Source organism: Salvelinus namaycush, chromosome 23 (genome assembly GCF_016432855.1).
Source record: "Salvelinus namaycush isolate Seneca chromosome 23, SaNama_1.0, whole genome shotgun sequence".
Classification (NCBI taxonomy): domain Eukaryota; kingdom Metazoa; phylum Chordata; class Actinopteri; order Salmoniformes; family Salmonidae; genus Salvelinus; species Salvelinus namaycush.
In genome coordinates this window covers 39377500-39389991 of record NC_052329.1, presented here as the reverse complement: position 1 = coordinate 39389991, position 12492 = coordinate 39377500, and the positions used below count along the sequence as shown (strand labels likewise).

General features: G+C 42.7%; 1 protein-coding gene across 2 annotated transcripts; it reads left to right on the top strand.

Moving 5' to 3' along the window:
* Positions 1-159: 159 nt before the first annotated feature.
* On the top strand, positions 160-3049 carry LOC120018825 (U1 small nuclear ribonucleoprotein A-like). 2 transcript variants are annotated; one of them, XM_038962041.1, is made up of 7 exons: positions 160-296; positions 450-522; positions 640-812; positions 954-1136; positions 1320-1487; positions 1765-1853; positions 2098-3049. In XM_038962041.1, the coding sequence occupies exons 2-7, from the start codon at positions 450-452 to the stop codon at positions 2255-2257; spliced, it is 846 nt and encodes a 281-aa protein (XP_038817969.1). In that variant the 5' UTR covers positions 160-296; the 3' UTR covers positions 2258-3049. The 2 variants fall into 2 exon arrangements, with proteins under 2 accessions (XP_038817969.1, XP_038817968.1); XM_038962040.1 differs by having other exon boundaries at positions 161-296; positions 447-522.
* Positions 3050-12492: the final 9443 nt, after the last annotated feature.

The window sequence follows — 12492 nt, the reverse complement described above, 5'->3', positions numbered from 1 at the left end:
ACAAGGGGCGGGTGCGTCTGAAATGTAGCACTACATATCCAATGATGTTAAGGGGGTGGCTAAAATAATCCAATGAAAAGCTGTTCTTGACAGGATCCGGAAATTACACCAGCCAATCAAAATAGTCGGCTTTGTTAGCTATCAAGGGTTTCTGTGTCTGCTACGTTAGCTAGCATGCTCCAGCACAAAACAAATTAAGTGTTTCTGGCTCCAGTGGTAGAGCGTTGGCTACGCGTGTAGCTAGTTTCATTAATTTCTTTTGAGGCCGATTACATTGTGCATCCCAGTACTGAAAGGTAAATACAACTTCTTAATTGTTATGTTTTTGTCTATTTCACATATTTTCTAATTTGCAAGTTAGCTACCAACTTATTCTACATCTAGCTAACGTTACTTGCAGACTGGAGGCAATAAGGGCGCTAACACTGACCTGTTTTATTTCACAGAAGATGGCTGCTCCGGATATGCGCCTCAACCACACCATATACATCAACAACCTGAACGAGAAGATTAAAAAAGATGGTTAGAGCTTAAAGCTGGCTACCCCCTTCGATTTTGCTCTCATGTTTGTGTTTACTCATCAACCATGCCAATGGCTCCTTGCCTAAACATGTATTGTTTGTACCCTTTGTCACCCAGAACTGAAGAAGTCGTTGTACGCAATCTTCTCTCAGTTTGGTCAAATCCTGGACATTTTGGTTGCCCGCTCCCTGAAGATGAGGGGTCAGGCCTTTGTCATCTTCAAGGAGGTCAACAGCGCCTCCAATGCCCTGCGTTCCATGCAGGGGTTCCCATTCTATGACAAACCTATGGTAAGCTACTGCCAATTAACATCTTGGTACACATCAGCTAGCTTTTGCCTGACACATGTTTAGCTAGATAATGATGATTCTCTAATATGCATTCCTGTAAATAGTCCTGTTGTCATCAACTGTTCCTCTTTCTCCTGGCAGCGTATTGGGTACGCCAAGGGGGACTCTGACATCATCGCTAAAATGAAGGGCACCTACGTGGAGCGTGACCGTAAGAAGGAGAAGAGGGCCAAGGTCAAGGGCCCAGAGGCTGCAGGGGCCAAAAAGGGTGTGCCAGGGACCCCTGTAGTACCCATGGGCCCTGGAGTTCCAACACCCATGCCCGTAAGTGTTGTACTGAGAGCCTGAAGACACACAACCACGTTTGTATCCACAATGCCACTGTTAGTCATTGTTTCCTTTTAAGACATGTCTATCTAAAATGGCGGATTGTGTGTTATTCCACGTGTATCGCTAAATGATAGTGCGGCTGATTTTTTTTCATTGAACATTCTTGGTCTTCTGAAGGGAATGCCACCCATGAGCGGAGCTCCTCGTATGATGCCAATGCCAGGGCAGCCCCCCTACATGCCCCCGCCAGGCATGATGCCACCTCCAGGGATGGGCCCTGGGGGGATGCTCCCTGGTGCCATGCCTCCGGGTGGGATGATGCCCGGGCAAATGCCCCACGCCCAGGTATGGATCATGTTTGTTTATCAGTGTTCGTTTATATCTTTTTCTTTATTGAACCTTTTATTGAACTAGTCAAGTCAGTTAAGAACAAATTGTTATTTACAATGACGGCCAACCACAGCCAAACCCAGACGGCGCTGAGCCAATAACTACGCAGCAGGTCTGTTTGGTGGCACATTGTAATTTTGCGTTTGCTTGTCATTCGTCTGACTGTATAATCTCGCTCTGTAACTTAATTTTTTATTTTTATATTAATAAATGTAATCTTCCATACCTCCAGGTTGCAGAAAACCCTCCCAACCACATCCTTTTCCTCACCAACCTCCCAGAGGAGACCAACGAGCTCATGCTGTCTATGCTCTTCAACCAGTTAGTACCTCTTCATTTTATTCTCCCCTTCTCCTATACTCCTTGGTGCAATGTGAAAAATGTAATGTTTATTCCTCCATGTTCTGTAGTATTGGAACATATCTGTTCCAGTTTCCAATATAGTGGTTATCTTAACTAGTGTTTGTGTATGGTGAGATTGAACATGTCGACAAGTATAGACCCTTGATGTCTTTAACAAGTCTGCCCCGAAGCTCTCCTGATGTTGATTGTTTTCCCACTTCAGGTTCCCTGGGTTCAAAGAGGTGCGCCTGGTGCCTGGTCGCCACGACATTGCCTTTGTGGAGTTTGATAATGACGTGCAGGCTGGAGCGGCCAGGGAGGCACTACAGGGCTTCAAGATCACTCAGACCAACGCCATGAAGATCTCTTTCGCCAAGAAATAACACACCAGAGAGCTCTTGAGTGGTTTATAATCACACACACACACACACACACACACAGAGACCTCTCTTCCCCCTTAAACTATGCCAGCACAGAGCCGACTACTAACCTGTCTTTCGCTAAGAAATCACAATGCGATACAGCTCCCCTCCCCCCAAGCTCCTCTCCCAAGACACATCTATAGGCTCCCTTACACATTTATGTGCTGCTCCCTGCTCTGCTTACAGATTATGACATAAGAATTCTTTCAGCCTCCACCAGAAGGTAAGGAGTGGTGATTGGACGATCCCCTTCATCACCGATGCCTATAGGAGAGCAAGTCTTTTTACCCTCTTAGTTATGAAGTTCAGCATAGATTTTTTTTCTTCTTGTAATTGTCTTGTTACTGCCCTTCCTGTGATCCCATACTAATTTAGAATAACTGGAGATGACTTTCTTTGTATCTGATGGTAGGTTACCAGCGGTTTAGAGAAGACAAGGGCAGGATTGTTATGATTGGAATGCTGACACCAGGCTCAAACGATAACGTGTAAGGACTATATTGTTTTAGTGATTTGGTGGCAACATAGAGGATAGTTAGCTGACATTTGCACATCCATAGCCAGGTTAAGAAACATTTTAAAGTATGTCAGTTTTCTGCACCCATTCCTTGAGGATAAAATCTGGCGTTTGTATGTAAGTATATTTTTATTGTTTGCCTGTTTAAAAGCATTGCACCCAGGGTCTGTTTCGTCCAGACATTGTACCTGGAGCTTTTATGTTTGATTAAAATGTGTGCTTTTTATAATGACTAATGCTGTGTGTACATTTCTGCTTTTATGTCCGGGGAGACACCGGGGGCTATATAGACCGGCTGGTTGTTTAGCAACAAAACCGACACGTGCGTGACTCGGGGGCAGAACAGGCTAGGTTGGCTTAGATTTTTGACAACAATCTATATTTAGTCTCAATGTTTATTGGAAACATAAATACATTTGCACAATGAGCACTTGTCTCTCGAATACATTGTTACAGTTGTGGGTTACCTAGCAACTCTTTCCCATATTAGCATTGACATGAAATCAGTCTCAACACCTCCAAACAAGATAAAACAAGCAGTCTACGATTGCCCACATGGCAGCGTCTCATCATTGTTGCAAGCTGAACGTTCAAAATCAGAACAAAGCATGTCGCCCTGTCGATGAGCGCATTTTTTTGTGATGTTAGCCAACCCGTCTACTGATTTCTCTCTTTCCTTCTAGAGCACAATTAATATTACATGGAGAAGTGGGACCTGGGCCCCTATCCACAACTTTTAGATCATGATGACTATGACAGATCCTATATCAGCACTCCTACTCTGATATGCTTTGTGGATACAGCACCTGATTCCGAGATGTTTGTTACATATGGCCCCAGATATGGGTTTTTGCACATCTAGTATCTCTAGACCAGAGATCATTATGTCTATAGGGATGGGCTCCAGAGTGGCGCAGGGGTCTAAGGCACTGCATCTCGGTGCTAGAGGTGTCACTACAGACCCTGGTTCAATTCCAGGCTGTATCACAACCGGGCGTGATTTGGAAGTCCAATATGGCCGGGCACAATTAGCCCAGCGTTGTTAGGGTTTGGCCGGGGTAAGCCGTCATTGTAAATAAGAATTTGTTCTTAGCTGACTTGCCTAGTTTAAAAACATGTTTTATCAAACAGCCTACTGTAACTTCATGTACATCTTATACTGAACCAGTGTTTCAGTATCAAAACCACAATGATGGTTTTGATTAACACCCCGATGAAGGCAGTGTTCATCAGTGTTTTCCATGGCGTGTCAGGAGTCTAGTGTCTAACCACATTGAATGATAGAGGACTCTAGGGCCCAAAAGCCCGTTTCAGCATGGGCAGTGCCATTGAGGACTTTCACCATTTTGAAGTAGTCAACTGGGTGGGACTTCCTATGGGTTAAGGAAGGATCACATGATTCCATTGAGGTCATCAGAAGGGATCCGCCCATAGAGAATGATCAAGGACTCTTGTGGCCAAAAGGCTGTATTAATATGGGCAGCGCCATTGAGAGCTTCCACCATTTTTTATGTAGTCAACCGGATGAGACTTCCAACTTCATTGGCTGATCCCTCCCCGTGACATGTCCAACTGGGTCATCAGGAAGGATCAGTCAATCGTGAAGAAAATGGACTACTTCAAAATGGAGATAGCATGGGCAGCGCCATTGAGGCTGTCACAGACACCATACTGGCACAGACATAATGAGGCCTTTTTCCATCTCTATGGATCAGCCAATGAATTATACTCATGAGCAAACCTTCCATAACTGCAGGTGGCAGTAAATCGCCAACCTTGGCTTTACACCTGTTCAAACACACTCCAGGTGGCAGTGTTCACCCTTTCAGTTTGTTTACCATCTCATACAAGTAGAAGAAAATTGACGAAGTCAAAATGGCAGTGGTGGAAAAAGTACCCAATTTTCATACTTGAGTAAAAGTAAGATACCTTAAAAGAAAATTACTTAAGTGAAAGTCACCCAGTAAAATACTACTTGAGTAAAAGTCTAAAAGTATTTGGTTTTAAATGCACTTAAGTATCAAAGTAAAAGCATAAATAATTTCACATTCCTTATATTAAGCAAACCAGAAGACACAATGTTCTTGTTTTTTTAAATTATTTATGGATCGCCAGGGGCACAGTTCAACACTCAGACATCATTTACAAACGAAGTGAGTCCGTCAGATCAGAGGCAGTAGGGATGACCAGGGATGTTCTCTTGATAAGTGCATGAATTTGACAATGTTCCTGTCCTGCTGAGCATTCAAAATGTAATGAGTACTTTTGGGTGTCAGGGAAAATGTAAGGAGTAAAAAGTACATTATTTTCTTTAGGAATGAAGTGGAGTAAAAGTAAAAGTTGTCAAAAATATGAATAGTAAAGTACAGACACCCCCAAAAAACGACTTAAGTAGTACTTTAAAGTATTTTTACTTAAGTACTTTACACCACTGCAAAATGGAGATGGCCAAGTTCTTACAGACACTATAATGGGACAGATACAATGTTGCATCCTCTATGTGTCTAACTAACTCATGCAGTCAGAAATATAATGCTTTTCCCAGCATGTTGCAGTAAGCGGACTGGTGGGACTGTAGTCTAAACTTTGATCTGGCCTCTTGTCTGCACTTTTGATAGAACTTGAGTTTGTGCCCTCCCCTTGATAATTCTACAATCATTTAAAACATTTTGGGATAACGTTTCCATTTGATTATTATAACCTATAAAGTAATGAGATTTCTTTCTTTCTGGAGCATTGTGTCATAATCAAATGGCTCTGTGCTACCACGTTCATCATCATTACGGACTCACTTCCTGCCCTGTCTGGCCTCACCCACTGTAGTTTCATCTAATTTCTACCATGAGTCAGACAACAATGTCTGGATGGCCCATTTCATCAATGCTATTTTCCTTTTGTGCTCAATTTGTTTAAAGAAGTTTTGGAGATTTAATTTAAAACATTTCCTCTTTGAATGTCTTTAGCATTGATTGTGCCTGTGAGTTCAGGTGGGCCTTGAACCTATAAATCAACACAATCTACTTTTTCAAATTGCACTGTCTTTATGCACCTTCGCCATTAAGCCCTTTTTTTTTAAACTTACACAGAGTCAGATGAACTCAATGACAGTGGCGATCCGTCATTCAGGGCAGGGCAAGACCTGTTTTGAGCCCCACATTTTTAGGTAAAAAAAATTGTTTAAAATATATATACTTTGGCAAACTCCAAGCGGGCTGTCATGTGCCTTTTACTGAGAAGTGTCTTCCGTCTGGCCACTCTACCATAAAGGCCTGATTGGTGGAGTGCTGCAGAGATGGTTGTCCTTCTGGAAGGTTCTCCCATCTCCACAGAGGAACTCTAGAGCTCTGTCAGAGTGACCATCGGGTTCTTGGTCACCTCCATGACCAAGGCCCTTCTCCCCCGATCGCTCAGTTTGGCTGGGCGGCACCCCGTTTTGGTGGTTCCAAACTTCTTCCATTTAAGAATGATGCAGGCCACTGTGTTCTTGGGAACCTGCAATGCTGCAGAAATGCTTTGGTACCCTTCCCCAGATCTGTGCCTCAAAACAACCCTGTCTCTGAGCTCTACGGACAATTCCTTCAACCGCATGGCTTGGTTTTTTCTCTAACATGCACTGTCAACTGTGGGACCTTATATAGACAGGTGTGTGCCTTCCCAAATTATGTCCAATCAATTGAATTTACCACAGATGGACTCCAATCAAGTTGTAGAAACATCTCAAGGGTTATCAACGGAAACAGGATGCACCCGAGCTCAATTTCGAGTCTCATAGCAAAGGGTCTGACTACTTTTAGAAATACAAATTCTGTAATAGAGTTCATCCATGCAATTTATCGGACAATTTATCGGAGCACAAGTACAAATTCCGCTTGGACATTATGGGCAATTGTGTGTAGATCAGTGACACAACGTTTAAATTTAATATTTTTTTTATTCAGGCTGTAACAAAACCGTCAAAGGGTGTGAATACTTTCGAAAGGCACTGTATTTGTCCAAAACACTATACATTTCTGAAATCCATAGATGTTTCCTAATCACACAAAAATTGAATTGTCATTGGAGTGCAATTAGGAATATAATAATGGTGTCCCAGTTTATCTAACCTGCTGTTTCAAAATAAATCCTGGCACGACGTGATACACCCCTCCTAGGGACGGCACTAGTAAGCCAGTGACTCAGCCCCCATAATAGGGTCAGAGGCAGAGAATCCCAGTGGAGAGAGAGGAGCCAGTCAGGCAGAGACAGCAAGGGCGGTTCATCACTCCGGTGCTTTGCCGTTCACCTTCGCAACCGTGGGCCAGTCTACACTGAATTATAGGACTTACTGAAGAGATGAGTCTTCAGTAAAGACTTAAAGGTCGAGACCGAGTCTGCGTCTCTCACATGGATAGGCTGGCTATTACATAAAAATGGAGCTCTATAGGAGAAAGCCCTGCCTCCAGCTGTTTGCTAAGAAATTCTAGGAACAATAAGGAGGCCTTTGTCTTGTGATGGTAGCAATTGTGTATGTATGTATGTACGGCAGGACCAAATTGGAGAGATAAGTAGGAGCAAGTCTATGTAATTGTCACGTCTACTCCAGGGATGCCTACTTCGTCAATACTACGACCAGCTGGCGCAACTGGGGAAGGCTATGGAAGAGGTTCTTCGGCAGTCTTCAATGTCTCAAACATGCCATGGTCCTGCGCCAAGGTGGAGGAACTTTAAATATTTTTTTGATGTTCATCAAAAGAGATCAGGGTCAAGAGTAACGCCAAGGTCCTTCACAGTTTTATTTGAGATTACTGTACAACCATCAAGATTAATTGTCAGATAAAACAGCAGATCTCGTCCTTGGGACCTTGAACTGGCATCTCTGTTTTGTCCGAGTTTAAAAGTAAAACATTTGTTGCCATCCACTTCCTTATGTCTGAAACACAGGCTTCCAGGGTAGGTAATTTTGGGATTTCACCATGTTTCATCGACATGTACAGTTGTGTGTCGTCTGCATCGCAGTGAAAGTTGACATAGAATATACAGTGGGGCAAAAAAGTATTTAGTCAGCCACCAATTGTGCAAGTTCTCCCACTTAAAAAGATGAGAGAGGCCTGTAATTTTCATCATAGGTACACTTCAACTATGACAGACAAAATGAGAAAAAAAAATCCAGAAAATCACATTGTAGGATTTTTTATGAATTTATTTGCAAATTATGGTGGAAAATAAGTATTTGGTCACCTACAAACAAGCAAGATTTCTGGCTCTCACAGACCTGTAACTTCTTCTTTAAGAGGCTCCTCTGTCCTCCACTCGTTACCTGTATTAATGGCACCTGTTTGAACTTGTTATCAGTATAAAAGACACCTGTCCACAACCTCAAACAGTCACACTCCAAACTCCACTATGGCCAAGACCAAAGAGCTGTCAAAGGACACCAGAAACAAAATTGTAGACCTGCACCAGGCTGGGAAGACTGAATCTGCAATAGGTAAGCAGCTTGGTTTGAAGAAATCAACTGTGGGAGCAATTATTAGGAAATGGAAGACATACAAGACCACTGATAATCTCCCTCGATCTGGGGCTCCACGCAAGATCTCACCCCATGGGGTCAAAATGATCACAAGAACGGTGAGCAAAAATCCCAGAACCACACGGGGGGACCTAGTGAATGACCTGCAGAGAGCTGGGACCAAAGTAACAAAGCCTACCATCAGTAACACTACGCCGCCAGGGACTCAAATCCTGCAGTGCCAGACGTGTCCCCCTGCTTAAGCCAGTACATGTCTGAAGTTTGCTAGAGAGCATTTGGATGATCCAGAAGAAGATTGGGAGAATGTCATATGGTCAGATGAAACCAAAATAGAACTTTTTGGTAAAAACTCAACTCGTCGTGTTTGGAGGACAAAGAATGCTGAGTTGCATCCAAAGAACACCATACCTACTGTGAAGCATGGGGGTGGAAACATCATGCTTTGGGGCTGTTTTTCTGCAAAGGGACCAGGACGACTGATCCGTGTAAAGGAAAGAATGAATGGGGACATGTATCATGAGATTTTGAGTGAAAACCTCCTTCCATCAGCAAGGGCATTGAAGATGAAACGTGGCTGGGTCTTTCAGCATGACAATGATCCCAAACACACCGCCCGGGCAACGAAGGAGTGGCTTCGTAAGAAGCATTTCAAGGTCCTGGAGTGGCCTAGCCAGTCTCCAGATCTCAACCCCATAGAAAATCTTCGGAGGGAGTTGAAAGTCCGTGTTGCCCAGCAACAGCCCCAAAACATCACTGCTCTAGAGGAGATCTGCATGGAGGAATGGGCCAAAATACCAGCAACAGTGTGTGAAAACCTTGTGAAGACTTACAGAAAACGTTTGACCTCTGTCATTGCCAACAAAGGGTATATAACAAAGTATTGAGATAAACTTTTGTTATTGACCAAATACTTATTTTCCACCATAATTTGCAAATAAATTCATAAAAAATCCTACAATGTGATTTTCTGGATTTTTTTCCCTCATTTTGTCTGTCATAGTTGAAGTGTACCTATGATGAAAATTACAGGCCTCTCTCATCTTTTTAAGTGGGAGAACTTGTACAATTGGTGGCTGACTAAATACTTTTTTGCCCCACTGTATAGTGAAAACTATAGTGGTCCTAAAACGGAACCTTGAGGAACACCGAAACAAACCATCCACAGAGACGAACTGATGTCTTTCGGACAGATAAAATCTAAACCAGGCAAGAACATGTCCGTGTAGACCAATTAGGGTTTTCAATCTCTCCAAAAGAATGTGTAGATCGATGGTGTCAAAACCGGCACTAAGGTCTAGGAGCACGAGGACAGATGCAGAGCCTTGGTCTGACTCCAGAAGAAGGTAATTTACCACCTTCAAAAGTGCTGTCTCAGTACTATGATGGGGTCTAAAACCAGACTGGAGCGTTTCATTTTTCAGGAAAGGCTTAATTACCGACACTTTCAGTGAGTTTGGTACACATAGGATAGGAAGCCATTTATTATGTTCAACATAAGAGGGCTAAGCACAGGAAGTAGCTCTTTCAGTTGTTTAGTTGGAATAGGGTTCAGTAAGCAGCTGGGAGGTTTAGAGGCCATGACTATTTTCGTGACCATGTTGAGAGATAGAGGATATAAAAACTTGAGTGTCTCCATTGATCCTTGGTCCTGGCAGTTCAATGCAGACTCAGGACAACTGAGTTTTTGAGAAATCATATTCAAAGAGTATGTAATTTGCTTTCTAATGATCATGATCTTTTCATCGAAGAAGTTCATGAATTCATCACTGCTGAAGTGAAGGCCATCCTCACTTGGAGAATGCTGCTTTTTAGTTAGCTTTGCGACAGTTTCAAAAATATTTGTTGGATTGTTTTTATTCTCCTCAATCGGGTTGGAAAATTAGGCTGATTGAGCAGCAGTGAGGGTTCTTCGATATTGCACAGTACGGTCTTTCCAAGCTAGTCTGAAGACTTCCAGTTTGTTGGAGCGCCATTTCAGTTCCAATTTTCTGGAAGCTTGCTTCAGGGCTCAGGTATTTTCTGTATACCCGGGAGTTTGTTTCTTGTGACAAATGGTTTTTGTTTTTAGAGGTGCAACTGCATCTAGGGTATTACGAAAGGTTAAGTTTAGATCCTCGGTTAGATGGTTAACTGATTTTTGTACTCCGATGTCTTTGGGTAGGTGGAAGGAGTCTGGAAGGGCATCTAACAATCTTTGGATTGTCCGAGAATTTATAGCGCAGCTTTTGATAATCCTTTTTTGGGGTCTTGAGCAGATCATTTTTTGCAATTTCAAACATAATAAGATGATGGTCTGATAGACCAGGATTATGAGGAAAAACATTTAGATCCACAATATTTATTCCACAGGACAAAACTAGATCTATGTTGGATAGATGTCAAAAGAGGTTACAGAAAACCGAAATGCAAAAATTGCCACCACTTATTCCAAAACCACACTATAGTGTGGCCATCTTTAAATGCATCAGCATTTTTTTCTAACTCTTTAGGGACTAGTGTGTCCAAAGACCACATTTGGATTGAATCTGACTTTTAGTCAATGAGACGATGATTCATTATGATTATTTTAAGCATTAGCGTTACATAGTCAAAAAGTGGATTGTTAATAGTTTCCTTTCGGTTCCATTCTTTTTGACCAAGTTACTCATGGCCTCTAGTTTCTTCGTGCCAAAAGTTACCAATCAATGCTTTAGTTTTGCTGTGCACCCCTAATTAAACATAGGAGAGAAGGAAAGGGTGTCATTTCATAGCACTGGGAGCTAGCCAGACAAGGGCTTTTGGGAGTCTTTTTAGCACTCTGGTGGTCACTGGCTTTTTACTGGTGTCCTACTGTCACTAAATCATTTGTGTTCTTTCCAGGACGTCATTGCTCCCACAAAACTATAAATGTTCCACTGTTCTCTGTCTGTACAAAAGTGTTCAAAAGTGTGTAGTTCATGAAGTGTCTTAAGTCCTTGTGGTTGAATTTGAGGTCATTCCAAGACAACATCAACCATACTATTTTGCTTGTGCTTATGACACATTTATGTTTATGAATCATACTAGTTACCTAAGTTTGTTTATTCATGAGTTAGAATTGGTGGACCCATGATTTTCTCTTGGCTTTGTAACATCTGCTTCCAACTCACACTCAAACACGTAGATCCCCTGAACGCAGCTCACTTTCCAGCCCACTTTCCAACTCACACTCTCAAACACATAGATCCCCTGTACGAAACTCACTCTCTAAGATCCCAATCACCTGAATTCTGATCACCTGTTCACACACCTGTATGTCATTATCACACACTATTTAGTTCAGTTCTTTGCACCCCATCATTGTGAGGTATTGTTTGTTTGGTGATGTACTTCTATTCGGAGCGCTGGGCTTCTCGTAATTGAATCCTCCGGTGAATGATAGTTTTTGCCTACCTCACTAACGACACCTTTTGCCTATTCCCTGCCTGTACTTTAGCCTATCGGATTTCCTGTTATCAACCTATTGCCTGATCTCCCGGATGACGTTACTAGCCTTTTCCCTGCTTGTACTGTTGCCTTTTTGGAACACTGTGTATGACCTTCTGCCTGCCCCTGGATCCAGCTACCTGCCTCCTCCTGTGGTCCTTTGCAAATTAACACCTGCAGCACCCTGCGATTGAATCCAGCTCCTGTCTCCCATCGTGTTCACTACAGGCTTAGTCAGAACAGGCTCTTAAAATGATATTGGAGAGTAATTGCTATTCAAGAAGGAGAACCTTCCCCTCTCCAACTGGATTTAAGAAGGGAGAGGCCTGTACCATCAACTGTATCTAGTGCAAACAAGGGCCTCATGTTGTCGACTTCTACTGTTCCCTGAATAATTTTCTTTAGGTCAGCTCTACAGTGTACACAAAATGCTTCTGCAGTTTCCCAAGACTTTCCACACTCCCTTATTTTGCCTTGAGAAAGCGCTGACCTTAGCTGCTGGGGCACTGTGTCTGTGTGTGTGTGTGTGTGTTTGGCGACATGCCTAATGACTCACCATTCACTACACTGGGACCTTTCAGCCGGGGAACTGAGGCAACTTATCCGCCGTCTGCGTGGGACATCTCCAAGCACATCTACGTATATATTGATTAGAACATCAATAGCATTCCAAAGACAATAACAGTTTAAGCTAACCCTAAATTAAGTACATCACCTTTTTTTTTG

Bases quoted from the DNA above. Each gene is read 5' to 3' on its own strand.
- LOC120018825 (XM_038962041.1), top strand. From the start codon at position 450: ATGGCTGCTCCGGATATGCGCCTCAACCACACCATATACATCAACAAC. The intron at 523-639 runs GTTAGAGCTTAA...TTTGTCACCCAG, and splicing joins CGAGAAGATTAAAAAAGATG to AACTGAAGAAGTCGTTGTAC. The intron at 813-953 runs GTAAGCTACTGC...TTCTCCTGGCAG, and splicing joins CATTCTATGACAAACCTATG to CGTATTGGGTACGCCAAGGG.